This window comes from Canis lupus, chromosome 27 (assembly GCF_011100685.1).
Source record: "Canis lupus familiaris isolate Mischka breed German Shepherd chromosome 27, alternate assembly UU_Cfam_GSD_1.0, whole genome shotgun sequence".
Taxonomy (NCBI): Eukaryota; Metazoa; Chordata; class Mammalia; order Carnivora; family Canidae; genus Canis; species Canis lupus.
In genome coordinates, this window is record NC_049248.1 from 3,724,375 (window position 1) to 3,740,952 (window position 16,578).

The 16,578-nt window shown below is 51.4% G+C and overlaps 1 protein-coding gene across 12 annotated transcripts in view; it reads left to right on the plus strand.

Moving 5' to 3' along the window:
* The window catches only part of SLC6A13 (solute carrier family 6 member 13), a 36,365-nt gene that overhangs the window by 19,102 nt on the left and 685 nt on the right, over positions 1 to 16,578 (plus strand). For 10 of the 12 annotated variants that reach the window (XM_038576397.1, XM_038576402.1, XM_038576406.1 and 7 more), the window contains 9 exons: positions 2,356 to 2,440; positions 3,099 to 3,231; positions 4,124 to 4,258; positions 10,367 to 10,470; positions 11,370 to 11,494; positions 13,707 to 13,819; positions 14,152 to 14,289; positions 15,068 to 15,170; positions 15,643 to 15,743. In XM_038576397.1, the coding sequence (XP_038432325.1) occupies positions 2,356 to 2,440; positions 3,099 to 3,231; positions 4,124 to 4,258; positions 10,367 to 10,470; positions 11,370 to 11,494; positions 13,707 to 13,819; positions 14,152 to 14,289; positions 15,068 to 15,170; positions 15,643 to 15,743 (1,037 nt within the window). Of the gene's footprint in view, positions 1 to 2,355; positions 2,441 to 3,098; positions 3,232 to 4,123; positions 4,259 to 10,366; positions 10,471 to 11,369; positions 11,495 to 13,706; positions 13,820 to 14,151; positions 14,290 to 15,067; positions 15,171 to 15,642; positions 15,744 to 16,154; positions 16,290 to 16,578 lie in introns of all 12 variants that reach the window. The other 2 variants (XR_005379709.1, XM_038576401.1) reach the window with 2 other exon arrangements.

The window sequence follows — 16,578 nt, forward strand, 5'->3', positions numbered from 1 at the left end:
TTTTTTTTTTTTTTTTTTTTTTTATTTATGATAGTCACAGAGAGAGAGAGAGAGAGAGAGGCAGAGACACAGGCAGAGGGAGAAGCAGGCTCCATGCACTGGGAGCCTGATGTGGGATTCGATCCCAGGTCTCCAGGATCGCGCCCTGGGCCAAAGGCAGGCGCCAAACCGCTGCGCCACCCAGGGATCCCATGGGTTCTTCTTAAATGTATCTGGGCGTGCCTGTACTGAATGAATTCCCACTCCGCCTTGGCTCTTACCTTACTCTCTGGCTGTTGATCTGGTTTTCCCACAGGTCAGCAAAGTCATCTTTATCTGAGTGTCCTTTGTCCCCTAGCACAGGGCTGGCTACATCATGAATGCTCAAAAAAATATTTTGTTGGATGAGTCTGGTTTTAAAATTGGTTTTCTTCTAATATTTTTTTAATTACGTGGTTTTTTTTTCTTCCCTCCTCCCTTCTCTCCTCCCTCCCTCCTTCATTTTATGTTCACTGAAATCACCCTCAACAACCAGCCTGTCTGATGGTGATTTGATCCAGATCTCAGGGAACTTCCTTTTGTAAAAATGTTGCAAATTTTTTGTGGCCTAGAGCTTTTGCTTCAGGGCACTGGGGTTGACTGAGGGATCTCTGAGACAATTCCAAGATCAAATTCTGTACCGGTGTCTTTTGTTTCTTGGAATTTTTTGACATTTCTCCTAGTGAGTCTGGTTTTACTCAGAGCCTAACATCTTTCGTAGTATAAGACATCCTGTCCTGTCAAGATGAAAACAAGCTTTTCTGGGTGAGCTGAAGCTTTAAGGGGAGAGAGAGAGAGAGAGAATGAATACTGGAAAGAATGCTCGATTGGCATTCATTCAGCAGATACTTATTAAGCTCCTACCCTGTGCCAGACTCTGTTCTAAGCGCTGGGGTAATGATAAGGCATGCAAACAAAGATCCTTACCCTCATGAGGTTTTTGTTCTAGTGGTGATACATAGACCATAAATAAAATAAATGTGTAATATGTATTATGTCAGGAAAAGTGCTAGGGAGAGACATAAAGCAGGGAGGATGGATTGGGAATTTTAGGGATGGAGGTGTGATTTTTCAATAGAGTCCTCAGAGAAGGCCTTCCTGAGATGACACAGGAGTCATGCTCTGAAGGAGTGGGGGGAGTCAGTGGCTGAGATTTCAGGGGCAGACTCTAGGTACAAGGAGCAACCAGTGCAAAAGTGCTGAGGCAGCCCTGTGCTTATAGTATCCAGGAAGCAGGTGAGTGAGGGAGCACTGAGGGATGAGGTCAAAGGTGACAGGAGTAGACTGAAAAGGGCCTTGGAGGCAATTATAGGGGTTATGGCTTCTTCTCTGCATGGGCAGGGAAGCAAACTGGAGAGTTTTTAAACTGAGACATGACATAGAGTGACTTAAATTTTTAACAAAATCATTCTGGCTGCTGTGTGGAATTGGACTAGGAAGACAGGAGTAGAAACTGAAGACTAAAAAAAAAGAAAGAAACTGAAGACTAGTTAAGGAGCCACAAAATGATGGGGATCTTGACCAGGATGCTGGTAGTGGCCATAATAAGAAAGGTCCGATTACAGGTATTTTGAAGGTAAGACATACAATTTGCTGAGCTGGATTCTAGCTCTCACTTAGTCATTTATGAGCTGTGACAGGCCATTTCTAAGAAAATTCCTTTCTTCGTGTGTACAGTGGGGAAAACACATCTGTGTTAATATTTTCTAGGATTATTATGCTAACACAATGTAAAAAAGAATGTGAGCCCCTGTTGTGAAACTCCAAGGTCATATACAGATAATTAAGAGCCACTATTTACTGGGCACTTTTTAGTTAGTCCCCTGTCCATCTCACCACTGGAGATCGCTGTGTACATTCTAGAATCAAGGTAAGTGAAGTCAGAGAACCATGCAGCAAGTAACCAGAGAGTCAGGATTTGAGCCAGAACTTTCTGACCTTGTCTCTGTGCTCTCAGCCACTCTGCAACATGTCATCCCTAGAAAGCATATTTACTATCCCTCAAAGATTATGACTTTATACAAGGCAGTGACCTAGAAATATTTGCCTACTTTGAAGTAGATGGCATGCAGACCATTCTTCCTGATGCCATCTGATCATGCTTTAGCAAGAACATGTACCCATTTAGAAACCCACATGTAGAATCATGTGGAGAAGGTGAAGTAAGCATTTGGAGGTTATTTTGTGTTTGAGGATGTTTTGTATGGACAACTTCAGCCCGGTTCCTTTCAGGTACCTTACTTCCCACCGTTCCTACAGTTTCACAGCCCCCCTCTCTGGCCGTGTCAAATGCTGAAAGATTTTTCTCTTGCTTCCTTCCTTGGGACCCACGGGTAGAATACTGTGTGGAGTTCCAGAGGACCAATGGCTCCCTGAATGTGACCTCTGAGAATGCCACCTCTCCTGTCATCGAGTTCTGGGAGTAAGTGAGGCCCTCTCCCCATCCCAGTGTGGCTGTGTGTTTGAAAGAAGGGCACAGGGATAGGCTCGTGCAGTGCGGACCCTCAGTGGACAGCGAGTAGTAGTTTCCTTCTTTGGTGGCCCTGTCACCTAAAGTGGCTTTTTTTTTTTTTTTTCTGTTGGGCTTGTATTTGTGGTTAATGCAGAACTAGTTTCAGAGATGAGAATTTTGCCCTCAAGCCGGTCCTGCCTTCCCTCCCCCACGTTAGATAGCGCACATGCATGTGTGTCTATACCCCTGTGTCCGCTCCTTCCTTCAGCTGCCTGTGTGCTGCCTCCTAGCCGCCCCCTCCCTCGTATAGATGTTCACCTAGGACATGATTCCTAGTATCAAAACATCCTGAAGCCCTGGTTGAGAAGATGTGTGTTTGCACCTCCCTCTCTAGGTTAAATTGATACTCAGCCTCCCAGAGCACACTTACCAGGGAACAGTTTATATTTGCCTCACTTTCTATCTACCCCCACCTCTGGGCAAAGGAGAGCCTCACGGATCTGAGCAAAAACAGGTGACAAGCCTTTGGACAAGAGCCTGGAGGCATGTCTTTGCTGCCTGAGACACACAGGCTACAGAACTGAGGCTGGCAGCAAAAGTGGAGCCCCGCTCAACCTTCTCTCCCCAGGAGGCGGGTCCTGAAGATCTCTGATGGCATCCACGACCTGGGGGCCCTGCGCTGGGAGCTGGCCCTGTGCCTCCTGGTTGCCTGGGTCATCTGCTATTTCTGCATCTGGAAGGGGGTCAAGTCCACAGGCAAGGTCTGTGTTGGAGAGCTCCTGGCCCCTCTCAGCCCAGGACTCCCTGCCCTCCCCGGGGGGCCTGGTCACCCAGGAGCTCCCTGAGCTGTAACCTGGTCCAGGATGGGAGGGAATGAGCCTGTCAAGATTTCATATGGCTCCCTTCCTTGATTCTGTGCTCTCCCTGATTCGGTCCTGTGCACTCTGGTAGGTGGGGATGTGGAATGGAAAGGAGAAGGGAGGGAGACGGGCAGGAAGGACACTTCCAAGGAAAATGGTCTTGCAATATACCACATGTGTGGGCACATTGCAAATTGAATACAGGTTGTGGCTCCCTGGTGTATTCAATGGTTCTTTGGAAAAGGAATCCCATGGAGGCTGTTTCATCTCAAAATGATTCGTAACCACCCTGAGAACTTGTGGGTGGGGGACTCTTTGGCCATAGAGTGTCTGAAGTGTTAGAGGGCATTCTGAGTTCTTCTGGACTCTTGCCCTGGAGGCCTCTGAGAAGGCTTCCTTCCTAATCTGGCTGCCTGGGTGTGCTAAGCTTGTAAGCTCTGTGAGGACAGGGATCATGTGTTAGAGAGCTTTTCATACCTGACAACCCTTGCCATCATTCTAAACACACTGGTTGGGAGCATGCCTGCGTTCATTCAGTCACTTCACAAATATTACAGGGAAGTGTCAGGAGGAGGATGGGAGAGGGACATGGGAGCTTGTGGCTTAAGGCAGTGGGAAGACTAAGTGGAACAGCTGCAAGGGTGAGAGGGAGGGGCAGAGGGAAACTCTCTTGGCCTGTTCTGAGGGTGTGTGGAGTGGGGGGAGCTCCTGCCTCCTGCCTCTGCAACTGGGTCTCCTGGGCCCTTCCTTCCAAACTCACAGCCTCCTTGTCTTTCATCCGCCCTTTGGCCAGGTGGTGTACTTCACAGCCACATTCCCTTACCTCATGCTGGTGGTCCTGTTAATTCGAGGGGTGACACTGCCTGGGGCAGCCCAAGGAATTCAGTTTTACCTGTACCCAAACCTCACACGTCTGTGGGATCCCCAGGTAAGAAGCCACAGATGGGGCTGTCCTGTGGCTCTGGAGGCTTTCCCTCTGTGCTGCTGTCGGGAAACCCCGCTCCTGGCCCCAACCTTGAGGTGTCCATGGTGGCGTAGGGGGTCTCCGGCCATGTGTCAGCAGCTGTCTGTGGTCCCCCGCTTGGTTCACAGCTACCCGGAGGCCCAGAAGTGTTTGTGAGAGGCTGCAGATCCCTCAGTCACAGGCTGCGGCCTGTTCCCCACCACCCACCCTAGTCCCCCTTTCCCATCCTTCCTCCAGTTGATCGTATGTCACGGCGACTTCCTCTCTATTCCTTAGCCATCCACCAGCCCTCTGGTTCCCTGGCTCTGCCCGCGTGGCCCATTCCGAGGCCCGAGGCCCCAGGTCCCTGGCCCACACTCAGCGGCAGCCGGTGGTGTCGAGTTTCCCATCAGTTGTCAGGAGGCCCCTCCGGCTCCAGCCCTTGCTCCGCCCCTCTGCCCCTCTGCTCAGCCAGCTTCCTCTGGCCTGGGGGGGGGGGGGGTGCTTGCTCACACGAGGGCCTTGCAAAGCAGGGCCCCAAATAAGCCACCGCCTCTGACCCACTCGTATCTTCTCCGGTTTGGCAGTAGTTTTGAAAGCTGGCAAAGCCAGGAGGTGTCGACTGGGGGGAGCATGGGTAAGCTGCACCCCAGAGCCCCCCAGGTCTCGTGCCCCAGCTCGGCGCCCCAGCCGGCACAGGGGCCGCCCTCCTTTCGGGTGCTGGGGGAGCTCTGTGTGTCTGGAGAGGGGCCCTGAGGAGACGCGGCGCCGCGGTTGGAGGGCTCTGCGGACAGGGCACCAGGGCACCATCGGGGCACCGGCGCGCTCCCTGACGTTGCTGAGCGGGAATGGGAGCAAGGGGACTGGCACACAGTCCCACACCTCCCTCCACCGCTGGAAGCTCAGCCCACGCACAGGCGCAGGGTCCCTGTAGCTCAGAACTTGGGGGTGGTCCAGCAGCTGAATTTTTCTCACGTCTCCCAGTCCCCCTGGCAGAGTTATGTTCTGCTGCCCTGAGTGAGGACCTGGTGGGATGCGGGCTTACGGTTCCCTCCCCCGTTTCTTAGATACAGTGGAGGTGCAGATTGCGGCTGCCTCTTCTCCACCTAGGGCACAGGGACTGTAGTCAGGCTTTGGAGCAAACCGTAGAACTGTACTTGTTGAAGCTAGGAGGAGCCCCGAGGTCATCTAGCAAACAAGGCCCAAGGTCACAGAGCAAGTAAGGAGCTGGCCAAACAAAGTGTACTTTTATTTTGTGTGGCTCATAAGCCCTTTGACTTCTCTGGAACCAGAGTATTGTGGTAGAGAGTCTGTAGCAAGCAGGAGGTTGTGGTGGACAGCTTTGGAGGCCAGCGGGTAGAGGCTGGCTTGGATCTCCTGTGCAGGAGGGCTTCACTGTTGTCCTAGAGCCACAGAGGTGTGAACCAGAGGCCAGCTACAGTCTGCCTTTGTTTAGAGGTCAGGCTGGGAAGGAGGAGCCCTGTTTGGGCAGGGAGACAGGCAGGCAGCCTGAAAGAGAAATCTGGTATTTCTGGAAGGGATTTAGGGCTTCTGTGATCAATGCCTTGTTTGTCCTGATCAGCTATTTATAGTCAACAACTATTGAGAGTGCTAACGATGGCCTTGTCATTGTTACACGAAAGCATTACAGCTAATCCTCATAGCAGATCAGTGAGGTATCCTCATTCTATAGGAAATGGAGGCCTGGAGAGCTTCACAAATTTTTCATCCTCACATCTGCAACTGGAAGCTGGGTCTGAATGAGGACAAGTCCCATTTATGAGACTTTATGATTTCTTGAAGGAAAAGTCCCCATCTGCTCATCTTTGTTTTTCTCAAAGCTCATTCATTCAGCAAAAATCTTACTGAATATCTATTATGGGACAGGTCTGTTCTAGGTGTAGTGGTGGTTAGATGAAGCATCCAGCAAACATGAAGAAGATAGACCAGATAGCCTTCAACTCCAAGCGTTACCAAGGCCACGATTCCATGTCCAGGTTACTGCAGGGAATAAAACCTCTTTTCATCTGCTCTCCAGGATACCACCTTCCAACTCCAGCCAGCTGTAGGTTATGCAGGGAGCATGTGTCTTCCAAGTCCTCTGAAGTGACGAGGGAGAGGTTTCATGAGCAGAGCTTGGTCTGGGCTTCCCAGAAGCCTTCTTGGCCACTGGGTCTTGGTCTCAGGCTGCAGCTAGGCCTTTGTTGTCGGTGAACAGAGCAGCAGCCTGCAGGTGTGACGCTCCTACCAGAGCCCTAATTGAATGTAGTTGGCACTCCCTAGGAAGTGTGAGAATTCCAGCTGGCATTTGCCTGGTACTTTGAGAAAGGTGCAAAATTCCTGCTAGCCAGCACAAAGACCAAAGACATCTCTCTCTGCCAAGCTCTCAGTCTGGAAGCTGGAAGGCAGGCAGAGACAATGCTGGATTTATCTGGCTCCCTCCTCCCTTTCTGTCAGTCTTGCTGTGCTCAGGCAGGCCACTGACTGTCCCCTGGGGCTTGTCTCTTTCCCACTTGAGAGGGGTCCCTGGAGACTCAGGACTCTCCTGGGAGCTTGTTTCTTTCCCTTTCCTGGTCCTTTGTTCTGCTTGCCTTTGTTCAGTAGAGGGATAGAGCAGCTGGCTGGGGGTAGGGTGTCCAAAAAGCCCTTGCAGTACCTTTGAAAGCTCTATGTTAAGCGCTTCTCATGAAGGGTTTGTTTCGGGTGGCAGTTGGAACATTGATTAGAACGGGTCTTTTTATTTTGGCATCTGTGGGACCCATTATCACTGAACATCACTGAAAGGTGAGTTGCCTTTCAAAAGTAACAATAACAACAAACAGCAACAAGAGTTAACGTACCTATTATGCGCTCACTGTGTGCTGGGCACTTGACTGAGTGCACAACACCGGGCAGTCTCCGCACAGCCGCAGGAGCTCCCTATAGCTTCATCTTGCAGACGAAGAGACTCGAGCTTAGGACACTTACGAGATTTGCCCCAGATCCACAAAACTAGCATGTGGAGGAGCTTGGGTTTTATCCCACGTAGTCTTTAGGAGTCTGCTGTCTTGATGACCATGATACACATTTTCTACAGAGTATGAATTTGAGAGATATATAAGGGCTGCTTTTTATTATTCCAAGAGGTGGGACAGGGAACTAATATTTAGTATGTGTTAGGTGTTTCACATATATATTATTTTTATTTGTTATTATACCCATTTTTCTGATGAGAAAAGTGAGGTTCAGAGAGGTGAAGTGATTTGCCCAAGATCACACAGCTAGTGATTATAATAGAGTTAAGAGTTGAATCCAATTCAGTGTGACTCCAAAGCCAAGGCTTTTTCCATTACTCACCCTTGCCTTCCTAAAAACAGTAAATATAATCATCCTTGAGATCAAACTCAAAGTTGAAAACACCTTTCCTGGATCTTCTAGAGGTCTCTGCCTTCCTCTACTCCCCCAAAGACCTCTTTTTTTGCCCACACTCCACCAGGTGTTTTTCATGCTTGTTTTATTCTTGAACAGTCGTTTGTCACAGCCAAAGACACATTGGGATTTTGTTTTAGAGACCAGGGCTGCTGGCATGGTCAGGGAGTAGGTTGCCTGTGGTGGGGAACAGAACAGCTTGCTCTGCTTGTTCTTGAAGCCCTTCCTCTGACCCCATTCCTCTCTCCATCCCAGCAGGCTTGTCAGGCCACAGCTGTGCCAAGAGTGGGGTGGGGGCAGGGGCCTGGGGGTCCCTTGCCAAGCTCCCCAGGAGGTGGTTTTATCAGAGGCTCTGGCCCTGACCCTCACCCTCTGAACCCTTGGCCCTCCTGCTGCATTCTCCTCTGTTCTCATTAACCTCTGCCCCCAACTCAGTCTTAGTCTGTCCCCCTCAGGGCAGGGGGCGGGGGGCAGTTAGGGTGAACTGCCAAGTCACAGTTTTTCTTATTTTTGCTTCCCAAGTCCAAGTTTGTGAAACTTCATCACCATGGGATCTGTGGCCCCTGCCTGCGTGTGGGCAGCCGCAGGATGTCTGAGAGCATCGGATAGTTTCCCTGGCAACTCGTGGGTCAGTCCACAGCCTAGGCACTGCCAGACCCGGGAAGCAAACCTCCAAGATGTGAGGCTGGGCAGGCTCCTGGGCCATCTCCTGGATGGCCTGTTGGGGAGAGATCCCTGGGCTGGTGGCTACGAGCCCCCCAGGCGGATAGGGGTGTCTCCCAGCTGTCCGTCTCTGGGCCTGGGTCAGGCCTCTTTCTTCACAAACTCAGAGCTCCTGGCTGAAGGGCCCTGCCAGGAAGCTGTGGAGTGAGCAGGAATGAAACAGAACAGGGGGACCTGCGGTCACTGACTTTACCCTAGGTGACTCCTCACAGTCTCCATGGGACAGTTTTAGACGAAAATCTTTGGGACATCTTGAAGGAGCCAACAGATTACCCCAGGCACCCGCTCAAATGTCCATGGCCTCACACGGGATTTCATAAGCACCCCCCTGCAGCTTTCTGGGCCTCAGGTTCTTTCCTTGTATTCCTGCCCTTTCCTTCATCAGCTTCTGATATAAACCCTGAAACCACCTCTCCTTTCCCCATGATAATTTTCCCACAGGTTTAAAAAGGGTTTCCTGGTATTTCCATCTTTGCGCACTGTTCCTGTTAGCCCTGGCCCCTTCTGGATCTTCCACTGTGCTTCTTGCTGCTGATGTCTTTTCTCTGGTGGCCATTCCTGCCTTGCAGCATAGCTTGGGGATGGGGTTCACAGTGAGCAGAAGAACAGAAGGCTAGAGATGGTCTCCCCTTCTCTTCATTGTCTTTCCCACTCTGCCCCACTTCCCAAAGAAATGGACTTAATGAGAGGAGTGAGTGCCCTGAGTGGGTCCCTGGCACCAGTTCTCAGGGCCTGGGGGGGCAGTTGATTCCTACATCTGGCTGATATTAGGATCATTCGGGAAGCTCTGAAAAGAATGCAGATTGCTGAGTTTTTCTTAAGTCCTAGAGATCCAGTATCTCAACTGGGGCTTGCAATGAGTCCCTGAGACCCACCACCAACGCTGGGGCCAATGGGCACTTTGGCAGAGGCCTGTGTGACAAGACAGCAAGGGAGGTCGGAGGGTGGGGGCGATGGTTAGGGAGCCAGGAAGATGGTCGGGGAAGCAGAGAGAGGCAGGCCAGGGACTGAGGAGCTTTGGATGAGCAGAAGCTGAGGCTTTGGTGGATGTGGGCATTGGGAGCTTGATGCTAATGGAAGGAAAGCTGAGCAGGGCTCAGCAAAGACAAGAAATGGGGAACCCAGAGAGGTTAGGCCACCTGCCTGGTGTTTTCTGCGCCCGTAGCTTAGCTCAGAGCCCTTGTGGGGTTCACGTCCCCTGAAGACAGGAGGTGCCTGGGGAGGGTCTGTGGCCTGGGGACCACACCTCCCACAGATCTGCAGGGTTGCCTCGTCCTGTTCTCCTTGATGTGCTCTCTCTCTGGGATGTTATTGTAGCTGTGAAATCTAAATCATAACACGCCTGGGCCGGCTCGGCCAGCTGAGACAATAATGGTCCTAGCTGTGGCCCAGGTTTAGCTGCAGAGCTCTTCCCCCCAAGGAGTACAAAGGCCTTCACAGATGCATTCCGTTCAGCCTCTTGGCCTTGTGAGCTGAGGATTACTCTTCCTGTTTTCCAGACAGCAGATTTTGAGGTGCGAGGGGGCAAAACGATCTTTCTTGCTACAGCACCAATATGTAGGACACCTAGCTCTAGAGATCCTCTCCTGGCATTCCTTCTAAACTGGTCACACTGGTCACACTGTGAGGAGGGCCCAGGAAGGGAAAAAGTGGAGGCAGAACCAGGGCCTTATTTCTGTTGCAGAAAGTTGGTGTCTGACCTGGCTTAGACCTAGAGCTCCCTCCCAGGCTCCTCTACCACAGGTCCTTCAGGCCTCTCCCGGTGCCTGATGCCCACGCCATCCCACAATGCCCGAGATATGCCATCCAAGGACCCACTGGGATAGCAGGGTGGCAGGCTGGGAGGAGGGTTCTCGTCATTGCTAGTCAGTGCCTGGCTCGGCCACGGGGCTGTGTGCTCCCATGGAGCATGGACAGCCAGGCTTTCCTGGGGTGCAGCATTCTTGCCTTTTCCCTGTGTAGGTGTGGATGGACGCAGGCACCCAGATCTTCTTTTCCTTCGCCATCTGCCTAGGGTGCCTGACTGCCCTGGGCAGCTACAACAAATACCACAACAACTGCTACAGGTGATTGGCTGAGTAGGGCCTGGGCTGCCAACCCACTTCTCTCCCCTGCCCCCCTCCATGCTAGATCAGGGCTGCTTTGGAGGGTCACAGATTTGCCCCCTCTGCCCCATCTTCACCCTACTTTCCTATGCCCCAGGGCCACCAGTTGCTGAAAGGAGCTGAGTGCAGCATGGGCAGAGGGAGTGCTTCCAAAGGCTGGAATGGTTGTGGTTGGCTGGGAAGCCACAGCGTGGGCCCAGCCCTCTGACTAACAAGAGGCTAGTGGGCTCAGGCCTGAGAAGTAATTCATCATGCCATGCAGAGGAACCTCCGCCTGGCCTGCTTTGTACCTTTGCCCCAGCCAACACTTAACCCTTACCTATTTTTACCTCACTGCTCCCCATCTCATGTTCCCCATTCCAGGGTTCCCTCCAGCCTACTCGGTTCATATCAGAGCATCTCAGCCAAATTCAATTTTAGCTAAAAAATATCACATATTGCCTTTCAAAATCAAATTTGGGGGATGAGAATTATTTGTGGCTTGGGATTGTCATACCCTCTATATTAGCATGCCTAATGAATTGTGTCTAAGTGGTAGTGGCCCAAGAGGTATGCTGGCAACATGGTGGGGAGGGGAGGCTGTGTGGCAGTTTATAATTTTTACATGAATATTTTAGCTCCTTAGAGCCCTTATTCTTTTATGACTACTTTGACTGACTCCAAGTCTGAGCTAACGGAGTGGGGGTGGGTACAGAACCAGCCCCTTGCATGTTCATCTTAATCCTTCCGGGCAGCCCCCCTCTGGCCTGTGTGAAGGGCTGGGGCCAGTGTCTGTCTGTCTGAGGGGCAGCACTCTGGGCCTTCCTGTCAGCATCCTCTTGCTGACCGGGCCTGTCTCTGCCTCCCCGCCCGTCCCATAGGGACTGCATCGCCCTCTGCTTCCTCAACAGCGGTACCAGCTTCGTGGCCGGATTTGCCATCTTCTCTGTCCTGGGCTTCATGTCTCAGGAGCAGGGGGTGCCCATCTCTGAGGTGGCTGAGTCTGGTGAGTGTTGTGGGGCCGGGTGTGAGGAGTGGGTTCTGTGACTTGTGCTTGAAGCTTCGCCAAATGGGATCCAGATGCGTTTCTATTGTCACCTACACTAGGGGTGAACCACGGTCACCTTTGAGAGGACATGTCCTGGGAAGGTCTGGGGGAGTCCATCGACACTAACTCCAGCTTCAAAGGGTGGAGGTGTATAGAGTGAGCATTTCCCACACCTGGCCTCCACTCCCTTGCCCTAGAGGCAAGCCATGTGACCAGGTTCATGTTTCTCCTTCCAGAAACACTTTAGGCATCCATGAAAAAAATAGTGCAGATACACACATATACACACTTACATGAACATTCATACTACAGAGCACATATTACTATTTCTATTTCTTACTCCTCTTTTAAAAAACCCAATTGATAATATACTATATGCACTGTTCTGTGCTTTGCCTTGTTTTGCTCACTTTAAAACGTAAAGGATAAGTCTATGTTGGCACATAGTTTCCTCCTTTACACCATTCAGTGTTGTCGCTTTTATTTTTTTATTACTTTTTTAGAGATTTATTTATTTATTTTAGGGGGAGAGAAAGAGGGAGAGAGAGCATGAGCAGGGGGAGGAACAGAAGACAGAGGGAAAGGGAGAGAGCATCTCAAGCAGACTCCATGCTGATGCGGGGCTGGATCCCAGGACCCTGAGATTACGACCTGAGCTGAAATCAAGGGTTGGTTGCTTAACTGACTGAGCCACCCAGGTGCCCCTGTTGTTGCTTTTATTTTTATTTCTATTTTTAAAAAGATTTTATTTACTTATTCATGAGAGACACAGAGAGAGAGGCAGAGACATAGGCAGAGGGAGAAGCAGGCTCCATGCAGGAAGCCTGATGTGGGATGTGATCCCCAGACTTGGGATCACATCCTGAGCGAAACTCAGCTGCTGAGCCACCCAGGAGTCCCTTTATTTCTATTTTTAAAAAAGATTTTATCTATTTATTTGAGAGAGAGAGAGAGAGACAGAGCAAGGGCAGGGAGAGGGGCAGAGGGAGAAAGAAGTAGAGGGAGAGGGAGAAGCAGACTCCCCCGCACAGCAGGACCCGGAGATCATGAATTGAGCCAACATCAAGAGCCTGAGGCTCAACCCACTGAGCCACCCAGGCATCCTCTGTGTTGCTTTTAAATAAAACCAAGAATCAGTCCCCTACCTGGGTAAGCCGTAAATGCCGCTTGCCCTTCCCCTACTCTTGAGGACCACCCTCTTGCACTCTGCATCAAGACAGTGTTTTATCCTCGCCTTCCCAAGCACACCCTGTTTCACAGAGTGCCAAGCAGTGGGAACTGACATCACTGATCCTTATTAAAAATGATAGCATTTCACTTTTATTAAACGTTTGGTATACGCCAGGCACTGTGTGAAGCGTTTTGCCTGCATCATGCGGTGGGAAGCTCTGAGGCAGGGACTGGTATGGTGGGGGGTACCCATTCCACCAGTGTGCCAAGTGCGGTTGGAAGAGGTAAAGGATCATCCAAGGTTGCACGGTCATACTCTGTTTCTCAAAGGAAGTTTCCAGTGGATGGACCCAGGTGCTGGCATGTGAATCTGTTCCTGTCACTTGAGCCAGCTGAGAGGAACATTAATTTGTTTGAGAGGACGTGTGCCAACGGTATTCTGAAATTGTAGGGTGACAAAAAAGGCTCTGGGCACAGAGGTGGCAGAGTGGTTCAATCTAATCTTGGAGGTATTTTCTTTGGAAGTATTTTCCTTATAGAAGGAACACAGTGATTGCCTTGGTGGGGTCATGATGGCGGTGGGTCTCATCAAGCCCTACGTGCGCTCATTTGATGCTGAGTCAGCTGCACAAATGTACCAGTTTGAAACCTCTGGTTTGGGGCAATAGGTCCTGAGAGTGAGCCCTGAGGATCTGAGGATAGAGCTTGCAGAAATGCAGATGATATGCATCCTTTCCATCTTCCAAAGCCCCTTATACCCGCAGCCTCTAGGTTCTGTTCCTGCCAGTGAAAACACAGTGGGCGTGCCTTGGAGATTTGGGGACCAGGTGGAGGTTCGAGTGGCTTCTCCTGGGGGAGGTTGGGGGTGATGATGGTAACTTTGGGGTGAGGTTTCCTCTGGCTCCTGTGTTTCCATGACCCATACTGGGAAGCCTTGGGATCACACAGGGCCTGGAGCCAGCCCAGGTACTGGGCCATGTTCTTCTGCTCCTTGCTGTAGGCCCCGGCCTTGCTTTCATTGCCTACCCCCGGGCCGTGGTGATGCTGCCCTTCTCTCCTCTCTGGGCCTGCTGCTTCTTCTTCATGGTCGTCCTCCTGGGACTGGACAGCCAGGTATCAAGAAGCTGTCATGCAGAGCCTGGGAGATAAGTGGCTGTGTGCGGGCTGGGGGTGGGGGCGGAGCAGTGGACAGGAGGCTGAGCCTGATGCCCCAAGGGCCCTTAAGGCACATGGGGACTGCGCAGATCTCACAAGTGGATGCCCTTCTAGGGGCTAAGAAGAGCTCTGAGGGGTAGGTCCAGACCTAAGCACGCAAGGACGACCCTGGGGACTTGAGACAGGGACAGGGCCGGGCTAAGCCTCGGAGCAAGAAGTCAGAGCTGGCTGATGCAGCAGCATATTTTGGGATCTCTCTTTCTCTCCAATTCTTTTGCCCTCTCATCCAGTTTGTGTGCGTAGAAAGCCTGGTGACAGCGCTGGTGGACATGTACCCCCACATATTCCGCAAGAAGAACCGGAGGGAGCTCCTCATTCTTGGCGTGTCTGTCACCTCCTTCTTTGTCGGGCTGGTCATGCTTACAGAGGTGAGGGCCCGGGAAGCTTGAAGGTGGGGATTGGGTGAGGAGGAGAGGCCAAGGTGGCAGGGTCCTATGGAGCAGGTGGAGCAGGTGCAATGGATTCAGGCCTTGGGGCTGGCCTTCTAGGCTTCAGGGCTCTGGGACTCCTTCCTTTCCAGGCCATAGGAAGCATAGAGTAGGTGAGGCCTTCCTCTGGCCCTTGGACATTAACCACCTACCTTTGGGTGTGGCTGAGGGGTGATTTGGCTCCACGGTCAGCTAAGAGGTATGAAAAAGATGGTCTGGAAGCCCTGGATTAGGAAAAATGGCCTCTCCGGCAAGTTCCTATGATGTACCAGGCAACTGAGCCAAGTTCTGGGGACGAACTTCAAAGGGAGAGCGGGAGCCCTGGGGATGGGTGCTCTTCTGTGTTTTGTCCCGAGGGAGAAGGAAGGAGCTGGAGTTTGTCAGCTTCACAGTCCTGATGACGGCCCTTATCCTGATCCTCTGCCAAGAAGTACATACTTTGTCTTAGGCTTCTGGGTCAATCTCTAAATGTTCTCAGGGATAAGCTAACAATAGCTGTCTGTTTCATCTATCTTCCTGCTGAAAATAAAAAAAAAATTACTGTCTCATATCTGCTTAGTGCCTTGCACCTTACAAACTATATTCTGTTTTAATATCCGTCTCCTCTGATCCTCACCAGGTCTGCTCTGTGTTTGAGGGTGTGAGGCCGGGGGTTATGGGGGACAGTATGTCTGTTTCCTCTGGGTACAGTTCTGTTTTTGCCCTCTTCCCCGGGCAGGGCGGTATGTACGTATTTCAGCTCTTTGACTACTATGCAGCCAGTGGCATGTGCCTCCTGTTTGTGGCCATCTTTGAGTCCCTCTGTGTGGCTTGGGTTTATGGTGAGTGACTCTTCCCCCAGGTCCTAACCCCAGTGCTCTCCACCATCTCAGGGCCCTGAGAAAAGAGTCATCCGCTGCTCTTTCCCACCTTTTCCTGAGACTCCTTCCCTACTCAACCTCAAAAATCTCAAGAATCCGAAACTGCTACCACTGGAAATGCCCTCCAGAGATTGCTTTGTCACCCTCCTGGTGATGGCCGCACCCTACCACCCCAAGGGGGCCCATATCCTGTCCTATCCAAACCTCTTCAGCCCTTAATGACTTTATGATCGGAAAGTCCTTATCTTTGCCTAAGCCGAGTTCTGCCCACTGCTGCATATGCCTGTGAATCCCAGGGAAGAGATTCTCCCAGCAATGATTTGAAAGACTACCATGGTGTCTTCTGTTTATTGATCCTAGCCCATCCTGCCCATGCCTTGGATGCTAAAGAATGTCCTTTCTCCCTGTTCCTTCCTTCTCTTCTTCATGGTAGGAGCCGGGCGCTTCTACAACAACATTGAAGACATGATTGGGTACAGGCCATGGCCTCTTATCAAATATTGCTGGCTGTTCCTCACCCCAGCTGTCTGCACAGTAAGATAACCTTCAATAAAGCTACACAAAGGCAAAGAGAGATGGTGGTGGTAGGAGGCCAGCCAGGCTATTAGCCATAGAAGGGATGCCTCCCACGGGGATTGAAAATCTGGTGGATTCTAGAAAATGATTGGCAAGGTAGATTCTTCCTTTGCAATCCACAGAAGGTTAAATTGAGGTCCAGAGCTGCCGGATGGTTTGACTAACACCACAATGTGAGTCAAATGTCACAGGCAGGGCCACAACCTAAGTGCATTGGGCTGCTCATAATACTACTAATCACAGTGATAGTAATAACGCCACTAAGAGGGCTCACTTTGTGCCAGGCATAAGGTGCTTTGCACATTTTAACCCATTTAATCTGCGCAAAAGCCCCATGAAGTAAGAATTACCATTGTATTCATTTTACAGATGAAGTTGAAGCCAGAGACGGGAAGCAATTTACCTGAGTGAGAAAGTGCCAGTGAGCTGGGATTCAAGCCCAGTGGCCTGGCTCGAGTCTGAGCCACATACCACTAAGTGCTGCCTCCTGGGGCTTTATCTCAGGTGTCAGCAATTCCTCCAAGCACCCACTGTACGCAGGGCATAAGTGAGGCCCAGGGGGAAGGAGGCACAACCTCTGCCCTTGAGGTCCTCGCAGCACCCCCTCCCCCCCATGGGCCTGGAGCCTTAAGCACTGGGAAACACCAGCAGCCATGTGCAGAGGTGCCCAGGGAAGTTCTACTGGGAGTGTGGATTTGGAGCAGGATGTGGATGGGGGTTAGGGGTTAGGGGTTGACTGATCCAAATGGGCCTGGAGGCCAGGTGGGGCTCGCAGGGTGACAGGTCTCTGCCA